Source organism: Eptesicus fuscus, chromosome 6 (assembly GCF_027574615.1).
Source record: "Eptesicus fuscus isolate TK198812 chromosome 6, DD_ASM_mEF_20220401, whole genome shotgun sequence".
Taxonomy (NCBI): Eukaryota; Metazoa; Chordata; class Mammalia; order Chiroptera; family Vespertilionidae; genus Eptesicus; species Eptesicus fuscus.
In genome coordinates this window covers 80,035,863-80,062,290 of record NC_072478.1, presented here as the reverse complement: position 1 = coordinate 80,062,290, position 26,428 = coordinate 80,035,863, and the positions used below count along the sequence as shown (strand labels likewise).

The following is a 26,428-nucleotide window of genomic DNA, read 5'->3' as shown; positions in this document are numbered from 1 at the left end:
AGGAAAGAGAATGTCCAAATTTTTGTTTACAATCAGACCCTTTTTAAATGAAATCAAACATGTGAATTAAGTATTAGAAAAAAATTTTCATACTAGTTTTTTTCTGTGTACTTTTTGAATGCAAGCCGGGATTGCAACCTACTCATATTTTATCAATCATATTTAGAACAGAATGATCAATTAATGTTTTAATGAATAAATAAGTAAATATTTTAAATTAACTTTGTCAAGTAATATAAGTAAACAGGTAAGTTACATTAATAATATTTGTTAATATCAAATTTACAAGTTTCTAACTATTGTACAAGGTCATGAAAAATAAGTAAACATTTAATAATTATTTTGGAAAAGCATGGGCCTAGGAAATAATTATAGAGATCAAGATGCTAGTTATTTGATAAATCTTGAAAAGTAGTGAGTTTTTAAATGAGAAACAAATTTTAAAACATCATGTACTTCATATTAATTATTATATGATTAATTGACAACTTAACCATACATTTTATGACATTTAAGAGTGTACTGATGCAACTTAAGGAAAATGTAAATAAGGAATAAGAAACACTAAAACTTATCTAGCAAAAAAATGTGACTCCTGGAGGCCTGGGCACACTTGGATATAGTTTTAAAAGTTTGCCACTTAACTACAGTAGAAATGTAGTGGCCAGACCTCCAGTAGGAAGAACTCCACCTGACCATGCATACATTCTACACACAAGTCTCAAGGTGGTGTGTAGCTATGATATTCTAGGTAGAATGACTCCTCCCAAGAAAAAGCTTCTTCCTTATTTGTTCAAGCTACTTGTTTTTCTCTGTAAATATATAAAGCCTTATATTAACTTTTCTGATTCCCAGGAAACATATACTCTGAATTTTGAGGCTTATCAATGATAAGGAACTAATACGTTTCCTGTAGGAACAGACTATCCTTAAATGTAATTCAAAATCTCCCCACCAAACTACTCAATTTCTGTAAAAGAAGATCCCAGATGGAAGTTGATATTTTGACCTATCTGTGAATGGGTTATGACTAAGATCACTTAGTGGAAATTATTTCTATGATTGATCAATATCCACATACATTTGGGGGGGAATCAGCAAATAACTAAGACCCAAAAGTAGAACACTATTTTATTTCACCCCAAGACATCTTCCTTTAGTTAAAATTTTTTAAATTTCATTTCCAAATGGATTAAAGATGAATTCAGTGAGAGGCATGAGTTCTCTGAGCATTTGGAAATTGAGCAAAGAAAGTCCATAGGAAGAGGTTGAATTTACAGAGGTAGGAAAATGTCCAAATTTTTATTTATAGTCAGACCCTTTGTTAAATAAAATCAAACATATGATTTAAGTACTAGAAAAAAGTATTTCATACCAGTTTTTTTCTGTGTACTTAAGCAGGATTGCAAATTACTCATGTTTTCTCATTCATATTTAGAACAGAATGAATTATCAATTAATGTTCAATGAATAAATAAGTAAATATTTTAAATTAACTTTGTCAAGTAATATAAGTAAACAGGCAAGTTACACTAATAAATATTAATTAATTAATTATAATTAAAATGGGGCCTCTTTTCTCAATAAACTCTCTATTGTGCCTTAAAACTCCCAGGATTTTGCAAGTGTGAAATCTCTATCCCAAGTAACAGTTTATTTTACTACTGAAAGCGATGGGTAGTAATGATCTATGATAGATAATTTTGGAGAGCCTATCATTAAAAGATCCATTAAAGCTGTTTTCAAACACAAGGGAAAAAAAACTAATTTGTGAACTGTTTATACAAGTAAAGACAAATTAATTCTTGATTGAAAGAATAATTTAGGACATGTCCAGATATATAAGATAGTCTTATTTCAACATATTCTTATAGAATGAATGGATGTGTAATATGGGAAATATGTATTATATAATCATACTCTATACATTTCTTCCAGTTGGGATTTTTAACTTGAGAACAAAATATTTACAGGCAATACTAAGTTTTCACATTTTGCTGAAGTGTTTTTTAATCCGTAAAGGCCTTATTATTCATGGAGAGGTTCAATTATGTAAATGCCAAAATGTAAAAATAACAAAACTATTGAGTAAATTATTCTCAATGCAAATAAAAATCATCTCTAATCCATTCCATGTGCTGCACATTAAGATAATGGTATAAAGACAGAGCTTTGAGTAGAAATAATCCACTCACAAAGAATAAAGGAAATAGAACAATTTCAGGACTGACAGGAAAAACATTTAAAAACTCACCTTTCCTGAGTGTTCCGATTCTGACGGTTGTTGTCTTTCTTCGGTGGAGCCAGGACCCTGAGGTAGGCTGGGGCTGAAGGCCATGAGGTCCGTCTTGGGCGGCCCCTCCCCAGAGCACACCCTCTGCCGCCTCTGCTGCGAGTACGACCAGCTGCCCACCGCGCTGGAGCACACCAGCACGGGCTTCCCCGGCCCGCAAGCACCCTCGGTTGGCGGCGCGGAGCACCGCAGAGCCGTGTACAGCAGCAGCGTGAGCACCAACAGGCTGGACACCGCGCAGATGGCGATGATCAGGTACACGTTCACGTCCACAAGGGCCGCCTTCCCGCTCGCGGTGCCAGAGGACTCTCGCAAGGAGGCCTTAGGCGCCTGGCCGCTGTCCACCAGCGACAGCAACACGGTGGCGGTGGCCACCAGCGCCGGCTCGCCATGGTCCTTCACCAGCACCAGCAGGCGCTGGCGCGGCAAGTCCGCCTCGTCCAGGGCGCGCGTCGTGCTGATCTCGCCCGTGTACAGCCCCACGCGGAACGGGCTGCGCGCACCACCCGCCGCCGGCAGCAGCTCATAGGACAGCCACGCGTTGTAGCCCGAGTCCGCGTCCACCGCGCGCACCTTCGCCACCACGTGGCCCGCGCCCACCGACCGCGACACCAGCTCGCTCACCGCGCTGCCCCCAGCGCCCGCCCCAGGCGGCAGCAGCGCAGGCGCGTTGTCGTTCTCGTCCAGCACGAACACCTGCAGCGTCACGTTGCTGCCCAGAGGAGGCACGCCCGCGTCGCGCGCGCTCACCTGGAACTGCAGCAGCTCCAGCTCCTCGTGGTCCAGAGGCTGCAGCGCGTACACCTGGCCGCTCTCCGCGTGCACCGACACGTAGCTCGACAGCGCGCGCTCGCCCACCCGCCGCTCCACCAGCGAGTAGGACACCAGCGCGTTCTCCTGCGCGTCCACGTCCCGCGCGGACACCGTGAAGATGTGGCAGCCGGGCGGGTTGTTCTCCTTCACGAACACCGTGTGCTCGGGCTGCGGGAACAGCGGCGCATTGTCGTTCACGTCGGCCACCTCCACGGACACGCTGGCTGTGGACGACAGAGAAGGCGAGCCCCCGTCCCGCGCTGTCACCACCAACTCGTAGTGTGACACCTTCTCCCGGTCCAGGGAGCTGTCCAGCACCAGCGAATAGTAATTCTTGAAGGTGGACACCAGCTTGAAGGGAACATGAGGTGTTAGTAAGCAGGTCACCTGCCCGTTGGCGCCTGAGTCGCGATCGGACACCATAATAAGGGCGATTACTGTGCCCAGCAGAGCGTCCTCTTGAATCGGAAGTGAAAGAGATGTTATTGAGACTTCTGGTGTGTTATCATTGATGTCCACAAGTTTCACTGAAATTTTACAGTGCCCAGTCATTGACGGAGTTCCATTGTCATATGCAAGGACTTGAATCTCGTAGGATTTCATTTCTTCATAATCTAATTGTCCCTTCGTTCTGATTTCCCCTGTGCTGGGGTCTATTTTGAACTTGGTCTTTATAGCGGAGGGCACATCACTACTAAAGGAATACACAATCTCGCTGTTTGGTCCTTCATCCGCATCAGAAGAATTTAGTTTAATCACTAACGTTCCGTTCGCGGTGTTCTCTAACAGCTGTACTTTGTAAACTGATTGGTCAAACGTAGGTTCGTTGTCATTCACATCCAGTACATTAATAAACAACTGAACGGTGCCCGTGAGCTCAGGTTTGCCGCCGTCAGTGGCCACCAATAACAAGTTAACCGCAGCAGTTTCCTCTCTGTCCAGAGATTTCCTAAGCACAAGAGACAAAGACTGGCTTAGTTCATCATTTGTCTGTATGTCTAGAGAGAAAAACTCACTGGAGCTGAGCTTGTAGGAAAGAAGAGCGTTTACTCCGATATCTGCATCAGTTGCTCCCTCTAGAGGAAACCGCGAGTCAAGCAGCCTCGATTCGGAAAACCCGATAGTCTTGACCGACATTGGAAATATCGGTGGATTGTCGTTAATGTCCTTCACCTCCACCTCCACGTGGAACACCTGCAGCGGCCTCTCCACCACCACCTCCAGGTGGATGCTGCACTCCAAGCTCCGCCCGCACAGCTCCTCGCGGTCGATCCGAGAATTCACAAACAAAATGCCATTCTGCAGATTTACCTCCAGGAGGTCCCCGCGGCCTTTGGACGCCACCCGGAACAGGCGCGGCACCAGCTCCGCCAGCTCCAGCCCCAGGTCCTGCGCGATGCGGCCCACGAAGGTGCCGTGCTTGGCCTCCTCGGGGACCGAGTAGTGGACCTGGCCGCTCCCAGTCTCCCAGGCTGCTAGGAACAGAAGCGAGAGCAGCAGACGCCCGACCTCCGGGTCCCTTCTCATAGAAGACACCATTACCAATCCTCAGTGAGTTGATCAAATTAGAAAATCATGTTTTGTAAAATTTGAAATATCCTCCTCTAGTCTCCTGCTTCTCTTATTGTTCCGCTCCTCTGGAGTGACAATGAAGCTCTGGGTATTTTTCCGACTAGAGAACACTCTGTGGTAGACAGCGACATCATGTGGCCAAAAGGTAGGCTTTACTGCTTACCCTATAGATTTAAAACTAGACTATTGTCTGGTCTAAGTTCATTCATAACTTTCATCTTTGATTATGAATAATTTCATGATGAATTATTTTAAACTCTGGAATATGTAATTTCCCCTTTTTATTGGGTTAAAACACATAAAATTTACCATCTCAACCGTTTTTAGGTATACAGTTTAGTATGTTAAGTATACTCACATTGTTGTGAAACATCTCCAGAACTTTTCACCTTACAAATCTGAAACTCCATACTCACTAGCCAACTCCCACTTCTCCACCACATACCCCCACACACCATTCTACTTTCTGTTTCTATGAATTTAATCACTTTAGTTACCCTATATTAGTGGAATCATACAATATTTGTCTGTGACTGGCTTATTTCACTCAGCATAATGTCCTCCAGTTTCACCCTTGTTGTAGCATGTGATGGGTTTCCTTCATTTTTAAGACTGAGTAGTATTATAATATATGTATATACCACACTTTGTTTACCTATTCATCCCCACGTGTGTGTATACCACATTATTTATTTTGCCTATTCAGCCACCTGTTCATGGATATTTGGGTTGTTTCCACCTCTTGGCTATTGTGAACAATGCTGCTATGAACATGGGTGTGAAAAAAATCTATCTTTCAGACCCTGCTTTCAGTTCTTTTGACTACATTATGTCTTTTTTTTAACCATTTCTTCAAATGATGCACATAGGAATCAAAGGGTACTTTAATCAATTGTTATTTTTTGTGATTTAACTTTGTTTTCTGAAATGTTTGCAGATGTTTGAAACTTAATAATTTCTCACTTGAAAAATGTGTTCTTGATTTAGGAATATTCCATTTTATACTACATTTAAATATTTGAATAGTATAATTGATCCCTTTCTTAGTGCTAATGCTTTTATTAATTCTTAATTGGCCCCTTCACACACAAACAATATAAAATAAGATAAAAATAACATAGGGAAGAAAATAAAATTAATTTAGGGGTGGGTCAGTGTCCAAAATACATAATAATCATTTTCAGTTACTCTAAGATCACAAATTTTGTTTTTAGAAATAGGAAAAAGTGTCCATAAAAGAAAAGCAAAAATATTTTCTAAAGAAAAGCTAGCTTTTTCTGGTACTAAAAATCAATACTAATTTCTCTCTTGAGTCCTATCTTAAGAAACTTATTCACACCCTGTATGGAAGTGTATATTTATTTTAATCATACTCTAGTAATGAACTGACTTAAGAAAGCAGAGCATCACTTACTGTCTTATACATAGAAATAGATCATTATTTACTGGTTTCAGGCAGAGCTGTGTATACACACTTCATTATCTCCATATTTATGCTTTATTTTCCCCTGCTGACCTTCTTTCTCAGGTAGGCTTTTCCCATGTGAGGCAAAAAGGCAAAGTAGCTTTTAGTCTACTTTAGAGACTCTCACTAGAAAGTGCCCTTTTCCTAATAGCCCCAGCAAAAATCCAAAAATATCACTTCCTTTGATCCAGTTTAGATGACATATCTTTCCTTTAGTCGATAGTTGTGATGGTTCTCACTTGGCCAGACGTGGGTCACATATTCATTGTTGAAGCCAGGAGATGAAATAAGCCATTCCTAAGTCACGTGGACTGAAAATGAGGAGGTTGCTCTTGTGAAGTGAAGGAAGTGCAAGACCTCATATAAGCAAATTCTTTTGGATCTTAAACTGATTTCACATAGCTTCAGACTGGCCATTTCATCACTCTGTAGTCGCAATGCATGTTTTTAATACCCAGTAATTTTTACATCCTAATCAGTGGCCAACATTCTGGTTACTATTGACATATTAAGAAATTATACCAGATATTAGCTCTTGGAAACATAGCTTAGTTAAGGCAATTTTTGTAATCCCTTAAGGTACTTTTGCTGGATTTTCGGAATAACATGGCTGGGGGTATGAGGTATATTCTGTGTTATTCAGGGTTTCTGAGGATCTAGCATATCTCTATCGCTCAGAGAAATAGAGTGTCAATGCCAGAAATCCAAGCACATTTCCCCAAATGGGGAAATAAGAATGAGAAGGCATGCTGAACAAATAACACCCAGCTTGATATCAGTAGTGGGTTGAATAGTACACACACAGATCCTTAGCACATGACTTTATTTGGAATAAAGATATTTATGGATATAATTAAGGTAACTCTAACCCCTAACATCATCCTAGATTAGGGTTAGCCATAAATCAAATGACAGGTGTCCTTATAAGAGACAGAAAAAGAAAAGATACACAGAGACACAGAAAAGAAATGTGAGGCAGAAATTGGAGTTATGTTGCCACAGGCCAAGGAATGCCAGGAACCACCAGAAACTGGAAGAGGCCAGGATGAATTCGCCCCTAGAGTCTTCAGAGGGACCATGGCCCTGCCAAAACTTCTTGATGTTGGACTTCTGGCCTCTAGAACTACGATAAATACATTTCTGTTGTTTTAAGCCACAAAGTTTGTGGTAATTTGGTGCAGCAATACCCTTTGCACTTATCAAAATGAACTGTCAATTCCCTAAGGTTTATGTGTCTGAGCATTTATTCTTGCAATATCTTCATCTCAGTCTTTCACAAAACTACAACAAAGCCCTAGAAGGAAAAAAAAAGAAAGAAAGAATGGATACTAAGCAAGACAGAAGAAGAAGAAGAAGAAGAAGAAGAAGAAGAAGAAGAAGAAGAAGAAGGAAGGAGGAGGAGGAGGAGGAGGAGGAGGAGGAGGAGGAGGAGGAGGAGGAGGAGGAGGAGGAGGAGGAAGAGGAGGAGGAGGAGAAGGAGAAGGAGGAGGAGAAGGGTCTAAAACATTTTAAATGTATTTTTTTAATGATTTCACAGAGGAAGGGAGAGGGAGAGGGAAATGGAAACATTAATGATGAGAAAGAATCATTGATTGGCTGCCTCCTGCACACCCCCTACTGGGGATCAAGCCTGCAACCCCGGCTTGTGCCCTGTCCTCCTGGTTCATAAGTCAATGCTCAACTACTGAGCCACACTGGCCAGACCCTAAAACATTTTTAAATTGTTTATTTTTTCCCTACATTTTATAAAAATAAAAGAAACCACAACACAATAATTTTTCCCATGGGATCCAAGTTATCTAATCTGCTTAATGGTCAGATGCCTTAATTTAAAAAGTCAATAATAGTGCTGGCTGGTTACTCGGTGGTTAGAGCATCCTCCTGCAGACCGAAGGATCACAGGTTTGATTCCTGGTCAAGGGCACATACCTTGGTTGCAGGTTCTGCAGTCCTGGTAGGGGCCCATATGGGAGGCAACCAATTGTGTGTCTGTCACATGAATGTTTCTATCTCTCTCTCCCTCCACCCCTCCTGCCTCCTTCACATTCTCTCTAGAAATCAATGCGGAAAATATCCTTGGTGAGGATTTTCTAAAAAGTCAATACTGTAATAATCTTCTATCAATTGTAATGCTCTCCTCTTAAAATTTATTCTGTTCACATTAGCTTAATGACTCCGGAATCCCAATGAATATGTTGCTGTGCACGGACTATTTCAGTTTTCCCTCTAAAATAAACACAATTGGCCCTAGCCCATTTGGCTCAGTGGATATAGCAATGGCCTCAGACTGAAGGGTCCTGAGTTCAATCCCAGTCAAGGGCACACACCTTAGTTGCAGGCTTGATCCCGGGCCCTGTTTGGGGCGCATGCAGGAGGCAACCAATTGATGTGTCTCTCTCACATCAATGTTTCTCAATTAAATAAATTAATTTATTAAATAAACACAATTGTATTTCTGGCTCCTGCAAGGTCTTCTGTGGTTATGAGAGACTACCTAGGACAGCTTTCCTCCACATGTTGACTCAGCATCCCAAACTGCCTCTTGATCATGGCATCTCAACATCAACCTGTGTTTTCATAATTCCTGCAACATCATAAAACTGCACAAGAGAGTCTTGCACTGGCAATTACATACTTCTGCTAGGAAGTGAGACACATTCACATTTCACTGGTCAAAGAAAATCATACCTCAAGGTAACAGGGAAGGGAAATCCTCCAGTGTTCCCAGAAGGAACAGAACAGAAATATTGTTACCAAAATAAATAACTATTTCTCATTCTTACCTATTTGTATTCTTTTTTAAATATGTTTTTATTTATTTTTTAGAAAGAGTAGAAGGGAGAGAGAGAGAGAGAGAGAGAGAGAGAGAGAGAGAGAGAGAGAGAGAGAGAGATCAGTTGGCTGCCTCCTACATGCCCTGTACTGGATTGGGAAACAACCTGCAACCTGGGCATGTGCCTTGACTAGGAATCGACCGTGTGTGACCACCTGGTTCACAGTTTGATGCTCAGCCACTGAGCAACACCAGCTGGGCAATACCTTACTTTCTAATTACATAGTTATACCAGAAAATAGAGTTATACTTCTAATCTTGGAAAGGAAACGTTTTGGTTTTTTTTGTTGGGGTTGTTTTTTTTTTTTGGGGGGGGGCGGTTAGAGAAGGAACATGTATATCAAGAATTAGTCTTCTCAAGTGTCCTGCCTTGCATTTTAGGTGATGTAAAAATAACACTTTCCCACAAATGAAATCATACTGGTATCATCATACCAAGGTAACTTGAAAATAAAATTATAATTCCTCAAATCATAGTCATGAAATGAAAACTAATTACCGAGATTGAAGAATTTTTAAAAAGATAATAATGTATGTGGTTAACAAGATTTTGTTTCCCTTGGGGTGTTTGAAAATTGGAGCCTCCATAGAAACATGAGAATAACTGTTATTCTCAGTATGTACAGCATGATGATCTTCGCCTAGTGTTTTCAGATAGACAACAAAGCTGTGAAGCTACTAACTTTAACATTAACCAAAATTAATCCAGTTGCATAACAATGATTAGTATCTAGTAAAAGATCTCATCATATAAAACTTCCTTTTCTGAGGATCTGACCATTTTTCAGTCAGTAAATTTCCTAAATGAATGATTATTTTGAAATAAACACTAAAGAAAAAGTTTTGTCATAAATCTATGTTATTCTATGTTTTTATTAATACTAAATATTGTATGAATAACCCATTCATTAATCATAGGAAAGAACAGGTGAAAAAAGTAAGAAAATAAAGCAACTGGTTCATCTTTATAAAAGAAGAAGAGAGGAATTAATATAATACATTTCCTGAAAGAAATCTTATAAAGAAAGATGAAACTATTGAAAGTTCTGTTAACTACTCAAAGATTCTGAATGAGACAAGAATATTAACTACCAATGGGAATTCCATTCATATTTATTTATGTTCAAAGAAATACTAAGTAACAAATCTCTCCACAATAATCTTTTTCTCCATTCCAGAATTACCTTTTCATTAAAAATCACCTGTTTAAACCCACTTCTTTTAGTTCAGTGATCATTAACCAATTTTTGAGATTTACCTTCAAGTTAATATCTTCAACTAACCCAGAAAAGTTTTTACCTTTACAACAATAATCAATATACAGAAAGAACTGTTGAGCATCAATCTAAAATTTTCTTTTTGTCAGTGATCCCAATGTGTTTATGTGAAGACATGTCTGAATGTCTTCAGGCCAAATTCAAAAGGCTATTGGTATTCATTAAATGATGCTCAATTCCATTAACAATCTTATTGTTAACCTCTCTGCAAAGTATTATTAGATAACTCTTTTTTCAACCTATATAAATTCTTCAAGAAACAAATTGTGCCAGTTTAGCTTCAAATGCCAGCTTGTAACTCAAGTTTTTCTGGCTTGATAGAAGAAAACGTATGTTTACGTTTTCCATACTATTTATGATTTTTAGTTCAGCTTCAAAATATAGTTTTCTCTATCCATCCCAATTGTTTGATCATTTTAATTCACCTTTCCAGGACATTTTCCTCTACTTGACTATATTTTGCTTTAGCTGATGCAATTAGAATTACATATACTTTCTGAGTACTATTCATATATATAGGGGGAAACCTTCATCTGCTTTGTTACTAAGAAAGCTTGCTGATAACAGTCAGCATTTTATTGCCTCTTTTTTAAAAAGTCACGAATAGCCCAGCTGTCATGGCTCAGTGGTTGAGCATCGACCTACGAACCAGGAGGTCATGGTTTAATTCCGGGTCAGGGCATATGTCTGGGTTGTGGGCTTGATCCCCAATATGAGGCATGCAGGAGACAGCCCATCAGTGACTCTCATCCTTGATGTTTCTATCTCTCTCTCCCTCTCCATTCCTCTCTGAAATCAATTAAAATATTTTTAAAGTTATGAATAGAACAACATCTCCCTTTATAAACACCCTGCTTATACAAAGAAAATGGAAAAAGCAATATTATACCAAATTCAAGCAATATTATACCATAACCCAATTGTTATTTTAAATAGGTAAAAACAGATTTAAAATTGTTATTTTTAAATACAATGTGTTGCCGAAACCGGTTTGGCTCAGTGGATAGAGCGTCGGCCTGCGGACTGAAGGGTCCCAGGTTTGATTCCGGTCAAGGGCATGTACCTTGGTTGCGGGCACATCCCCGGTGGGGAGTGTGCAGAAGGCAGCTGATCGATGTTTCTAACTCTCTCTCCCTCTCTGTAAAAAATCAATAAAATATATTTTTTAAAAAATACAATGTGTTTCCCCTCCCCCCCCACCAAGCCAGAGACCTTTCCTATCTTGTTTCACTGTTGCTCTGTCCCTAGGTTCTACAGCAGGGCTTAGTATATAAGAGGGTTCTCCGTATGTGCTCGTGTAATGGATCCATAAATAAATATTGAGTGTCTATGGAGGAGATCCTAAGCCTGGACATGAGGAAATATAACTGTGGGAACATAGTAATGCGAATGGGCAAGAGAAATTAATTTTTGTCAAAACTTGACATTTCACTACAAGATTAAAGTAATAAAACTGAAAATGTCACTGTAATTGACTACGTTGAGATCCTGTGTTAAATATAATCAAGACTATTTAGTATTTTCTGTGTGTGTTCTTTTGTGTGTGTGTGTGTGTGTTCTTTTTAAGTAGGATGCTTTTTCAAAGAATACGTCAATTTGTCCCTACATTTGTTTTGTTGTGGTTATTTCTTATTGTTAACCTCTCTGTGAAGTATTATTAGATAACTCTATGTTCCATTCAGGATGCAGCTGTAAATAATAAAATAAATACCTGTATTGAATGGTAAGATTTCTTTCAATTTTAGTGAACACTTTGAATACATTCTTAAAAAATCACATTTTAAAAAGGTGGTTATATAAGTTAAATTAAAAAAACATTAAAGGCAAAGTTTGAAAGTTGGACTTACATTACCAGAATGTTCCGAATTTACTTCTGGATGTTCATTTTCTTCCGACATGTTCGGACCCGGAGGAAGACTGGGGCTGAAGGCCATGAGGTCCGTTTTGGGGACCCCCTCCCCAGAGCACACCCTCTGCCGCCTCTGCAGCGAGTAAGACCAGCTCCCCACCGCGCTGGAGCACACCAGCACGGGCTTCCCCGGCCCGCAAGCACCCTCGGTGCGCGGGACCGAGCACCGCAGAGCCGTGTACAGCAGCAGCGTGAGCACCAACAGGCTGGACACCGCGCAGATGGCGATGATCAGGTACACGTTCACGTCCACCAGCGCCGCCTCCGCGTTCGCGGCGCCAAGAGTCTGCGAAGAGGTCTTTGGCGCCTGGCTATTCTCCACCAGCGACAGCAGCACGGTGGCCGTGACCGCCAGCGCCGGCTCGCCATGGTCCTTCACCAGCACCAGGAGGCGCTGGCGCGGCAAGTCCGCCTCGTCCAGGGCGCGCGTCGTGCTGATCTCGCCCGTGTACAGCCCCACGCGGAACGGGCTGCGCGCACCACCCGCCGCCGGCAGCAGCTCATAGGACAGCCACGCGTTGTAGCCCGAGTCCGCGTCCACCGCGCGCACCTTCGCCACCACGTGGCCCGCGCCCACCGACCGCGACACCAGCTCGCTCACCGCGCTGCCCCCAGCGCCCGCCCCAGGCGGCAGCAGCGCAGGCGCGTTGTCGTTCTCGTCCAGCACGAACACCTGCAGCGTCACGTTGCTGCCCAGAGGAGGCACGCCCGCGTCGCGCGCGCTCACCTGGAACTGCAGCAGCTCCAGCTCCTCGTGGTCCAGAGGCTGCAGCGCGTACACCTGGCCGCTCTCCGCGTGCACCGACACGTAGCTCGACAGCGCGCGCTCGCCCACTCGCCGCTCCACCAGCGAGTAGGACACCAGCGCGTTCTCCTGCGCGTCCACGTCCCGCGCGGACACCGTGAAGATGTGGCAGCCGGGCGGGTTGTTCTCCTTCACGAACACCGTGTGCTCGGGCTGCGGGAACAGCGGCGCGTTGTCGTTCACGTCGGCCACCTCCACGGACACGCTGGCTGTGGACGACAGCGAAGGCGAGCCCCCGTCCCGCGCTGTCACCACCAACTCGTAGTGTGACAGCTTCTCGCGGTCCAGGGAGCTGTCCAGCACCAGAGAGTAGTAATTCTTGAAGGTGGACACCAGCTTGAAGGGGGCATGCGGTGTCAGGGTGCAGGTCACCTGCCCGTTGACACTGGAGTCCGGGTCGGACACGGAGATGAAGGCAATGACGGTGCCGAGGGGGGCGTCCTCCCCGACTGGCAAGGACAAGGACCTGACCGCCAGTTCTGGAGCATTATCATTTACATCCAGCACTTTCACAAAAACCTTGCAGTGATTTGACATTGGAGGACTTCCTTTATCAACTGCTTTTACCTGAATTTCGTAGGATTTTGTTTCTTCATAATCCAGTTTGCCAAGTAGCCTAATTTCTCCTGAGCTGGAATCAATTTTGAAGTTCTTTCTAATGTTAACAGGAACATCACTGCCAAAGAAAAAGACAATTTCTCCATTTACACCTTCGTCAGCGTCAGAGGCATTTAATGTGGTTACTAATGTTCCATTTGCTGTAGTTTCTAGTAAATGGACTCTGTACACGGCCTGAGAAAACAATGGGGCGTTATCATTAACGTCGAGCACCGTTATCAGCAGTTGAACTGTACCTTCCAGCTCAGGTTTGCCCCCATCAGTGGCTGTCAGTAATAAATGAAGTTCTGGTGTTTCTTCTCTGTCCAAAACTTTCCTCAATTCAAGCACAAGTGACTTACTCAGTTCATCACTTGCCTGTATATCCAACGAGAAATAATCACTGGGGCTGAGAGTGTACGTTAGCAGAGAATTAGTGCCAATGTCGGCATCAACAGCGCCCTCTAGCGGGAAATGCGATCCCAGCAGTCTAGATTCAGGAATAAATAACCTTTGTTCTCTCTCTCTGAAGACTGGTGGATTATCGTTAATGTCCTTCACCTCCACCTCCACGTGGAACACCTGCAGCGGCCTCTCCACCACCACCTCCAGGTGGATGCTGCACTCCAAGCTCCGCCCGCACAGCTCCTCGCGGTCGATCCGAGAATTCACAAACAAAATGCCATTCTGCAGATTTACCTCCAGGAGGTCCCCGTGGTCTTTGGACATCACCCGGAACAGACGCGGTACCAGCTCCTCCAGTTCCAGCCCCAGGTCCTGCGCGATGCGGCCCACGAAGGTGCCGTGCTTGGCCTCCTCGGGGACCGAGTAGTGGACCTGGCCGCTCCCCGCCTTCCAGATTGCAAGAAGCAGAAGAGAGAGCAGCAGGCGCCGGGCTCCCTTGCCTCCTCGCCTGGGATACAGCATCGCAAAAGCACCACACTTTTCGTACCTCTCTCACTTTACTTCAAAATCATATCTCTTTACTTCATATTTGTAGTACTTTCTCTCAGCGTTTTTGTCTTCTCTTGGACGGTGACAAAATGGAGCTTCCTCCTTTAGTGTTGGCGATCGGTACATTTCCCTTGACAAGACTTTGTGGTATACAGCGACATCATGTGGCTGGCTGTAGATTGTAGATCCATTCATTGATATCCAAGATAGCCTCATATTCATTTGCAATTTACGCAAGGCAATCATTTTCAATTTTATATCCTTTTAAAGGCCCAGACATTTCAAATGTCACTTGGGAGTATGTAATTCAATATTTTCCTTTAGCTGTTTTCACAAAAATATTACAATTGCATTTGGGAAAATCAAGATATGCATAAATAAGTACATCTTTTTATTTAAAATAATCTATCAGCTCATATCTTTTTATTATTAAATATTTTAACTGCACACTTTAGTTTTAAAATAAGGCACTTAGACCACTGAAGTTCACCTTATCATAGGCTAGTTTGGGTGTTTATTTTTTAAATGGTATAACATTACCAAATACTTACATATGAAATATTTAGAAATTTTGACATATTTAAGATTCCTTCAACATTGTATAAAAACCATTTCTGACCCGGCCAACGTGATTCAGTAGTTGAGCATCTACCCATGAACCAGAAGGTCACGGTTGGACTCAAGGCACAGGCTCAGGTTGGGGATTCAATCCCCAGTGTGGGGCATAAAGGAGGCAGCCAATCAATGATTCTCTTTCATCATTGATGTTTCTATTTCTCTCTTCCTCTCCCTTCCTCTCTGGAATCAATAAAAATATAATTTAAAACCATTCCTGATACTTTAAATCTTACAATAATGGTATTTGGAACATTTCTTTTTGTTGCTTATTACATAACATCAGTTTGGAATAATGACTTTTAATTAACCTCCAAATGTCTTTATTCCAAATTGAATTAGTATCCATTGGATCTTCCTTCCTACAATAGATTTTAAGGAAATTATATTATTTTTCTTTTTTCATATTAAGGCAAAACATTGTCATATTTCAGTTAAAATAATATATGAATCAATATCAAGTACACATATCTGAAATTTTGACAAAAATAATCAATATTTAAATGTAAATCTAATATAATTAGGTTTTCAGAAGAAACTATTTGAGAAAAACATATTAATAAACTTTTTCAACTTCAGTCCAATCCATAATAATAACCCCATAGCTAAATCAAAATTTAAGTATGTGGTCAAAACTACCACTAGTTAATTTTTAAAAGAATGTCCTTAACATTTCTATTTTAAGTATTATGGATTTTTAAGGATATTAATATTAATAAGAATTGGTCTATTGTCTTTCTAATCAGAAAGCCCAAATCATCGTTTAAATTGATAATTACAATATAGATGAAACACATTATTTTATTTTTCAAAAACAAGCATATAATTTCAATAGTTCAGTGTAATAATTACTTCATTACAAAAGATACAGCAACATAATATACATCGATATCCTCTAATCTCAAAATGAAGCAAATTCTAAATTTATAACTTTTCTAAATAACACATTTAAACAATACTATCAATACTTGAATTAATATTAAAAACATGTAGAATAAATGCTAATCACAAATTCATTGACATTCAAATATCTTAAACATAAAACTGTTGAATTAAATATACTTTATTTTCTACACATAAAAGCTTATTTTACCTTTTATTATTTTTAACATATTTTTTATTGATTTCAGAGAAGGAGAGGGAGAAAGAGATAGAAACGTCAATGATGAGAAAGAATCATTGATTGGCTGCCTCCTGCATGCCCCACACTGGGGATCAAGCCCGAAAACCGGGCATGTGCCCTGACCAGGAATCGAACCATACTCAACCACTGAGCCATGCCAGCCAGACTATTTTACCTTTTAAAACATACCTAATATAACTAAAAATTATATGATCATGTGTTAATATTGAGGACTACAATGAGCTTTAAATATAATTTCAACCACAAACCATATTATACTGTTTCATCCTTTGTCTTCCTTTTGATGAAAAATGCTCAATTTGAAGATATTCTCAATATTAGAGAAATGTAATTTACCAGATGACACTTAATTGAAACAAAACAATACTTGACTATGGACTTCATTATCATGGTAATGATCATGAAAACAAAGGGCTACGGAATACTATTCTCAAGGAAAAAACAAATGAGAGTATAAATGCCTTGAAAAAAGTATTATCAGATAGAGCTGTTTTAAAAAGCACTGTTTGTATGTTATTGAAGTTAAGCTGGTATAAACCCAAATTAAAATGTTACAACTTCAAGATATTAAATGCAATCTCCATGATAACCGCAAAGAAAACAGGTATAGAATCTGAATAGATCTATAACCATTAAGGAAATTGAATCAGCAATTTTTAAAATCTGACAAAGAAAAGTCCTTGACCCACTGGCCTCACTGATGAATTCTACCAAACATTTAAAGAAAAAAATGTCAACCTTTTTTCAAACTTTTTCAAAAATTGAAAAGGAGGGAACACTTTCTAACTCCTTCTATGAGGCCAGCATTACACTCATACCAAAGCCAGATAAAGACACTATAAGAAAATAAAGCTGCAGATAAGTATTCCTTATAAAAATTGATGCTAAAATCCTCAAAAAATATTTAAAAACAGGATTCAGCATTTCAATATTTAAAAGCAAGTGGGATTTATTTCTGAAATACAAGGATGTCTCAACAAATCAATGTAAGACACCACATTAACAGAATAAACAAAAATCTACATGATCATATCATAAAATGCATTTCAAAAAATTCAACACCCTTTCATGAAAAAAAAAAGCACTAACATTCTAGGAATAGAAGGAAACTACCTCAACATAATAAAATGCAATACATGAAAAACCCAGAGTGAACACATCATCCTCGTTAGTGAAAGACTGAAAGCTTTTCCTCTGTAAGGAAAAAAGAAAGCCTGCTTTTACCTCTTCAACAAAGTAATGGAAATTCTAGCCAGAGCAATAAGGCAAGAAAAATAAATAAAAGGCATCCAAATTTGTTAGAAAGAAGTAAAGTTATCACCCTGGCCCACGCACCAAAGTGTTGAGGGTTTGATCCCAGTCAAGGGCATGTACCTGGGTTGCAGGTTTGATCCCTGCCTGGGTGCGGGCACGTTCTAGAAGTGACTAACCTCTCTCTCTCTCTCTCTCTCTCTCTCTCTCTCTCTCTCTGTGTGTGTGTGTCTCTCTCTCTGTCTTTCTCTCTGTCTCTCTCTCTCTCTTTCTTTTCCTCCTTCCATCCTCCCTCCGTTCCACTCTATCTAAAATCAATGGAGCTCTAGCCAGTTTGGCTCAGTGGATAGAGCGTTGGCCTGCATACTGAAGGGTCCTGGGTTCCATCCAGTCAAGGACATGTACCTAGGTTGCAGGATCCTCCCCACTGGGGCTCCCCACTGGGGCCCTGGTTGGGGCACATGCAGGAGGCAACCAATCAATGTGTTTTTCTAACATCAATATTTTTCTCTGTCTTTCCCTCCCTCATCCACTCTCTCTAAAAAATCAATAGGAAAATATCCTTGGGTGAGGAGAAGGAAGAAAGGAAGGAAGGAAGGAAGGAAGGAAGGAAGGAAGGAAGGAAGGAAGGAAGGAAGGAAGGAAATTATCTCTGTTCACGGATTACATGATCTTTTATGTAGAAAATCTTAAAGATTACATGGGAAAAAACTTAAAATTAATAAATGAATTCAACTAAGTATCAGAAAAACAAAATCAACACACACAAAAATCAGTTACATTACCATACACTAAAAACAACCTGAACAAGAAATTAAGAAAGCAATTCTGTTTATAATACCATAAAAATACTTAGAAATTAACTGAGGTTAAAGATCTGTATGATGAAAGATACAATGACATTTCTGAAACAAATTAAAGAACAAACAAACAAATGAAAAGACATCTCATGTTCATGGATTAGAAGAATGATTATTGTTATGATATCAGTAATAACCAAATTGATTTACACATTTAATATAATCCTTATCAAAATCCCAATGATGTGTAACTTTCAACAATAAAGAATTTAAATTTTTTAAAATCTCAATGATATTTTTTACAGAAGTAGAAAAACCCATTCTAAAATCCAAATGGAATGTCAAGGGACCCCAAGTAGCCAAAACAACCCTGAAAAATAACAAAGCTGAAGGACTCACACTTCATAATTACAAACCTTACTACATGGCAAAGCAGTGTAGTACTGGCATAAAGACAAACATATAGACTAGCGGAATTAAATAGAAGTCCAGAAATAAACCTTCACATATAGTCAAGTAATTTTAAACAACGGTGCCAAGACCACTTAATACGAAGAAAGACAATCTTTTCAACAAATGGTGCTGGAAAAATAGGAATCCACCTGCAAAAGAATGACGTCCTATCCTTACCTAATGCCACATATAAAAATTAACTCAAAATGGATTCATCGCCTAAATATAAGACCTCAGAAGAAAACATATGGTAAAAGCTTCATGATGTTGGATTTGGCAATGATTTTTTGGATATGATGCCAAAGGCACAGACAACAAATGAAAAAAATTAGACTTCATAAAAATGAAACATTCTTTCCATTAATAAAAGAAAATATCAAGGCCTTCCAGTATCCAGTTCCAAATGTAAAGAGCTTGGAAATAACCACTCCATCCTAACAAGTATAAAGCTGAACAGACTTAAGAATCAACAACTCTTCTTGGATGTGTAAGAGAGAGGAGGACACAGAGCAAAGCACAACCCCCAATATTAGGAACATAGATAGGGAAATAAAGAAAGTCACAGATTACTGCAGCAGAGATTCAAGAGCAGAAACCATTATGGAACCAGTGCCAGAGTAGTAAAATGTGAACTGTAATTCACAAATTGCTGGAGACTAAGTGTGAATAAGTCTGAGAGTTGAAAACTCCACATGGAAGCAGTCATAGGGGCCCCTCACAATATTTTGAGATTTACTTCCAGGATCTTGACCAGATTCCCACAGTAAATGTCAGAGAAAAATTTCCTCATGCTTCTGGCAGTGGCAGGGGAACCAGAATACTTATAACAAGATAAATATACAAAAATAAATTGTATCTCTATGAACTAAAAATGAAATACCAAGACGGCTCCATTTTTATTAACAAGGCCTTCACTTAGGGGAAACTAATTAATGAGAAGCTAACCTGTTGGGTTATTATCAGAGCCTACCTAGCCTGAAAAAAGGAAAATATCAAACTCCAGCATGCTCTCGCCTCCCATGAGGGAGATGGGAAATACCCAACTCCAGTGAATTCTGGCCATCCTGTCCCACCTAATCGGGGAGAGAAAAAAACTGAGAAATACTTGTGAAATTTACAGTCCAAAAGCATAAGCTTATTAAAAAACTGAGTTAGTCATAGGATTATAGAATGCCTTTTCTCTTCCCACACTTCACCACCACATTATTACAGGGCTGTTATAGTACTTCTTTATACCTGGTACATCATGTTCAGTGAGCAAGAAAAAATTATGAGACATACCAAAAGGGGAAAAACCCCCACAATTTGAATAGACAGAACATATATCAGAACCAGACATCTCAGAAATGTTGAAATTATCACATGGGGAATTTAAACAACTATAATTAATATACTAGGGGCTCTAGTGGGTAAGTAGACAGAATGCAAGAATAGGTGGACAATATAAACAGAGAGATGAAAATTCTAAGAAAGAATAAAAAATAAATGCAAGATAAAAACTATTGTAACATAAATAAAGAATGTGTTTAATGGGCTCATTAGTAGACTGAACATGGATGAGAAAAGAATCTCTTAGCTAGAGGATATATTAATAGACTCTTTGAAAACCAAAAAGCAAGGAAAGTAAAGACTGAAAAAAGCAGAACAGAATATCCAAGGACTGTGGGACAACTACAAAATATATAACATGCATGTAATGGGAATACTAGGAAATACAAAGAGAAAAGAACAGGAGAAATATTTGAAATAATAATAATAATTGAGAATTTCCCCCAAAATTAATGTCGGATACCAAACCACAGATTCAGAAAGCTCAGATAACAGTAGGCAAGATAAATGCCAAAAATAATCTACACCTAGGCATATCAATTTCAAACTAAAGAAAATCAAACGTTTTTTAAAATCCTGAATGAAGTCAGAGGAGGGGTAAAACACTCCTCCTATAGAGGAACAAAGAGAACAATTATATCTGACTTCTCTTCAGAAACCATCAGAACTTCCTCAACTTGATAAAGAGCATTCATGACAAAACTACAGCTAACATTCTACTTATTAGTGGAGGATTAAATGTTTTCACTATATGACTGGGAACAAGACAAAAATGTCTGATTTTACTACTCTTATTTAGCATAATGCTAGAAGTTCTACCCTGTGCAATAAAGCAAGAAAAGGAAATAAGAGACATACAAGTGAGAAAAAAAGAAAATTATCCCTACTTACAGATTATCCCTATTTAATGTGCAACTTGTACATTAAAATCCCAAGGAATAAAAAAAAAACCTCCTAGATAAATGAGTTAAGCAATGCCACAAAAACAAGATAAACATACAAAAATAAATTGTATCTCCATATACTAACAATAAAAATATATATGCCAAAATTAAATTTAAAATACCATTTACATTGTCTCAAAAAGAGGTACCTAGGTATAAATGTAACAAAATATGTACAGGACTTATATTCTGAAACTACACACCACTAATGAAAAAAATCAAAGGCTATCTAAATAAATAGAGAGACACACTCTGTTTGTGAATTGGATGTCTCAACATGTTATATAGGGAGATGTCAATTTTCCCTGAATTAATTTATAGATTTAACATAATTATTACCAAAATTCCAATAAGATTTTTCTGTAGATATAGACAAGATTATTTAGAATGTCAAAGAAACCAGAATACCTATAACAATTTTTAAAAACAAGAAATTAGTAGAAGTAATCCATTATCCTATTTTAATATTTATTATATAGATACATAAGTCAAGTCTGTGGTATTGGCAGATGAATAAACATATAGATCAATGGAACAAAATTAAAAATCCAAAAATAATCACATATAAATGTGCAGAACTGAATTTTGACAAAGGTGCAAAAGCAATTACATGCAGGAAAGAAAGCTTTTTCAACAAATGGTGTTGGTGCAATTAAACTTTGTTAGGAAAAAAAAGTGAATAAAACCTTCACCTATCTAAATCTCATTTCTTATACTAAAATTAACTCAAAATGGATGGCAGAGACTTCAGTGACTATACTCAATGAGAAATAGTCTTTTTAAAAGTTTGCAAATGTCTCAAAACAAAAAGTCTATCACAGCCTTCAACATTAAAATAAAAACAGCAAACTCTTAGGAAGGGAGTGGGGAATAATCTAATTCCCATAGCTACTGCATAATAAAAGCTGAATGCCCAATTAAAAAAAAAATTACAAGGCATACAATGAAACATAAAAACATGGCTTATTCAAAAGAACAAAGTTAATAGAAAGAAATCATTCTGAAGAAGTGTACACATTGGACTTCATGGACAAAGACTTTAAAATAACTGTCTTAAATATGCTAAAAAGAAAAGATAAGTGAAAACATGGATGAAGAAGTAAAAGAAATCAGGAGAATGATATGAACAAACTTAGAATAACAACACAGAAATAGAAATTATGAAAAGGAACCAAACAAAATCTGGAGCCTAAAAATACAGTAACAGAAATGAATAATTCACCAGAGGGGTTCAATAACAGATTTGAGTAGACAGAAGAAAGGATCAGCAAACTTAAAGATAGGACAATGAAATTTATTGTCTGAGGGACAGAAAGAAAAAGATGGAAGTAAATGAAGGCTACATGTAAATAAGCCCTGACAGTTTTTCTTTTCTTTTTTGTAATGCAAATGCATGACTTAAGCTTTGTTGGAAGAGGTATCCACTTCAAAGACAGCTATCTTAAATAAAAACATTGCGAGCCACATGATTAGATAAAGAGCCAGATCACCTATCCCCACCAAGGCTTTTATGTTTTAGATACTGTATGTTGCCTGATTTCATTTGAGCCACTTTTTTCTCTCTCTTTCTATGCTTTACATTCCACTCTTATGTGAATGTTTTTGTTTTGTTTTATTGAAGTAAAACTGCCAAAAAATATCTTATTAATTTCAGGTGTATATATCATAGTAATTTAATATGTATATGCATTACAAAATGATCACTACAATAAGTCTAGTTATTAACTATCAACATACAAATTTTAACAATATTATTACCATATTCCCTAGGCTGTATATTACATCCCACAACTTACTTTTTGTTGTTTTTTGTTAATCCTCACCCAAGGATATTTTTCCTTTGAAAAAAAATTTTTTTTTTTAGAGACAGTGGAAGAGAGACAGAAAGACAGAGAGAAACATTGATGTGAGAGAAACACATAGATTGGTTGCCTCCTGCATGAGCCCAGACCAGGGCCTGGGATGGGGAGGAGCCTGCAACCAAGGTACGTGCCCTTGACCGGATTCAAACACAGGACCCTTTGGAAGGCAGCTATGCTCACCACTATACCACCAACGCAACTTCAAACACAGGACCCTTTGGTCTGCAGGCTGATACTCTATCCACTGAGCCAAACCAACAGGGAAACTTACTTATTTTATAACCAGAAGTCTGTACCTCTTAAACCTGTACACCAGCCTGGCCAGTGTGGCTCAGTGGTTGAGCATCAACCCATGAAGTAGGAGATCAAGGTTCCATTCTTAGTCAGGGCACATGCCCAGGTTGCAGGCTTGATCCCCAGTATGGGGTGTGCAGGAGGCAGCTAATCAATGATTCTCTCTAATCATTGATATTTCACTCTCTCTCCCTCTTCCTTCCTCTCACTGAAATAAATAAAAACATTTAAAATTTTGTCTAATGCAACCAATTTATGAATATTAATTTTAAAAACCAATATTATTGTAATTTTGGTTGTAACTCCAATTTTTGTGTTCTACTTAATTTAAAAGAAAAATACATAAATATAATTTAAATCTATCTTATTGGGCACACAATTTTATAAAAGATGTAATATGTGACATCAAAATATAAATGAAGGAGGATGGAGGTGCACAGGAGTAAAATTCTTGTATGTAATTGGAGTTGACTTGGAATTGATTCAAATGAGACTGTTATAATTTTAGGATGCTATATGTAATCCCCATTATAATCACAAAGATATCCTTAGAAAAACACAGAAGGAAATTAGAAGGGAATCAATACACATGACTATAAAAAAAATCAACTAAACACAAAAGAAGCTAGTAATGGAGTATATAAGGGACCCAAAAAAGCTATAAGACATACATTTAAAAAATAGCAAAATGAAAAAAAGTAAATAATTCATTATCAGTATACTATTATTCTAATTGTAAATGGTTTAATTCTCTATTCAAAAGGCAGAGATTGGCAGAATGGATTTTAAAATGATTCAATTGTATGCTGTCTATAGAAGACAAACTTTAGATTCAAAGACACAAGTAGGTTGAGCCTGGCCAGCATAGCTCAGTGGTTTAGCATCGACCTGTGAACCAGGAGATCGCAACTCGATTCCTGATCAGGGCACATGTCTGGGGTTGGGGGCTTGATTCCCAGTGTGGGAGCATGCAGGAGGCAGTCAACCAAAGATTCTCTTTCATCATTAATGTTTCTCTCTCCCTCCCTCCCTCTCTGCAATCAATTTTTAAAAAAGACACAAGTAGGTTGAAAGGAAAGGACTGGGAAAAAGTATATCTTGCAAATAGTAACCATAAATCAGACAAAATAGACTTTAAAACAAAAATGTTACTACAGCTAAAGAGTGATATATATATAATCCTCAGCCGAGGATATTCTTTCCATTGATTTCTAGAGAGAGTGGAAGGGAGGTAGGTGGGGAAGACAGAAAGAGAGAAACATTGACATGAGAGAGACCCATCGATTGGTTGCCTCTCACACATGCCCCTATCAGGGCTGGGGAACCTGCAACTGAGGTACATGCCCTTGACTGGGAATCGAATCCATGACCCTTCAGTCAGCAGCCAACGAGGAGTGATATTTTATATTGATAAAAGGGTCACTCCATCTTGAAATTATAAAAATTATAAATATATATCCACCTGACAAAAGAATCCTGAAACACATGAAGCAAAGACTGATACAACTGAGGGGAGAAATAATTCAACTACGCAGAAGGTCAACAAGGAAACAGAAGACCTGAACAATAGTCTATACAAATGAACAGACTTTTACAGAGAACGCCATCCAACAATAGCAGAATATAAAATCTTCTCAAGTTCACTTGAGACATTCTTCAAGTTCTAGAGAATGCTAGGTACCATATGCTAGGCCATAAAGCAAGTCTCAAAAAATTTAAAAGGCCCTGCTGGTGTGGCTCAATGGTTGATCATCAACCTATGAACCAGGAGGTCAAGGTTTGATTCCCAGTCAGGGCACATGCCCAAAGAGAAGAATCAAATTACTAAAAGCAGAAATGAAGGTGGAGACATTAGTTGTATGTATTTTTTATCTTATAGAAATAAAAAGAATGGTCCCAGGTCCGGGAGAAGCCACGCGCCCCTGGGTCCGGGTGAGGCCACGCGCCCCTGGGTCCGGGTGAGGCCACGCGCCCCTGGGTCCGGGTGAGGCCACGCGCCCCTGGGTCCGGGTGTAGCTGGATCCCGGGTCCGGGTGAGGCCGTGCGTCCCTGGATCCGGGTGAGGCTGGGTCCCGGGACCGGGTGAGGTCGCGCACACCTGGGTCCGGGTAAGGCCACGCGCCCCTGGGTCCGGGTGATGCTGGGTCCCAGGTCCGGGTGAGGCCGCGCACCCCTGAGTCCGGGTGAAGTCGCGCCCCTGGGTCCGGGCGAGACCAAACCAGAGGGAGTTGGACCTGCATTACCACCATTTGTCCACCATCCAGAGCTGAAAAGTCAGTGCCGACATGTACACATAAGGAACTGGTGGACATTGAAATTGGGTCTCAAAAGAACTGTTGATCCAGAAAGAAACTTACTACAGACTGATTCATTTGCCTGTCAGCATAACTATTATTGCTCGTCTCACATTCGGTTCTTATAAGTATATTTCTAGTAATACATGATCTCACTCATCTAGGGGAAATGATGAACAACATAGACTGATGAACAAGAACAGACCCAGAAACAAGGAGGCATCGATCGGACTGTCGGGCCTCAGAGGGAGGGTAGAGGAGGGTGGGGGTAGGGGGGAGAGATCAACCAAAGGACTTGTGTGCATGCATACAAGCCTAACCAATGGTTAAGGACAACAGGGGGGTGGGGGCATCCATGGGGAGGGGTAGGGGATGGAAATGGGGGGATGAGGACAAATATGTGACACCTTAATCAATAAAGAAATTTTTAAAAAAAGAAATAAAAAGAATGATAAGATTATATCATTATCAACTGCAGGCCAACAAATTATATACTAGTAATATAGATGAAATTTTAAAATTCTTTGGAAACACACACTACCAAATTGTGTCAGGGAGAAATGTAAAAACCTGAATATACCCATAGTAACTGAAGAGATTAAATTAGTAATAAAAAGCCCTGACTGGTTTAGCTCAGTGGATAGAGCATCGGTCTGCGGACTGAAGGCTCCCAGGTTCGATTCCGGTCAAGGGCACATGCCCAGGTTGCAGGCTCAATCCCCAGTGAGGGGTGTGCAGAAGGCAGCTGATCAATGATTCTTTCTCATCATTGATGTTTCTATCTCTCTCTCTCTCCTCCCTTCCTCTCTGAAATCAATAAAAATATTTTTTTAATTAGTAATAAAAAATTTGCACAAGGAAAAGCCCAGAACCACCTCATTATTTAAAGAAGAATTAATATCAATTCTTCACAAACCCTTCCAA

At 39.5% G+C, this 26,428-nt stretch overlaps 2 protein-coding genes across 2 annotated transcripts; both read right to left on the bottom strand.

Annotated features, from left to right (window-relative positions):
* Positions 1-2,242: 2,242 nt before the first annotated feature.
* LOC129149342 (protocadherin alpha-2-like) lies at positions 2,243-4,645 on the bottom strand. The gene has a single exon (XM_054717015.1). The coding sequence runs from the start codon at positions 4,643-4,645 to the stop codon at positions 2,243-2,245; it is 2,403 nt and encodes an 800-aa protein (XP_054572990.1).
* A 7,425-nt stretch (positions 4,646-12,070) lies between these two features.
* LOC129149341 (protocadherin alpha-1-like) lies at positions 12,071-14,507 on the bottom strand. The gene has a single exon (XM_054717014.1). It carries the CDS (start codon positions 14,489-14,491, stop codon positions 12,071-12,073), a length of 2,421 nt encoding a protein of 806 aa, XP_054572989.1. The 5' UTR covers positions 14,492-14,507.
* Positions 14,508-26,428: the final 11,921 nt, after the last annotated feature.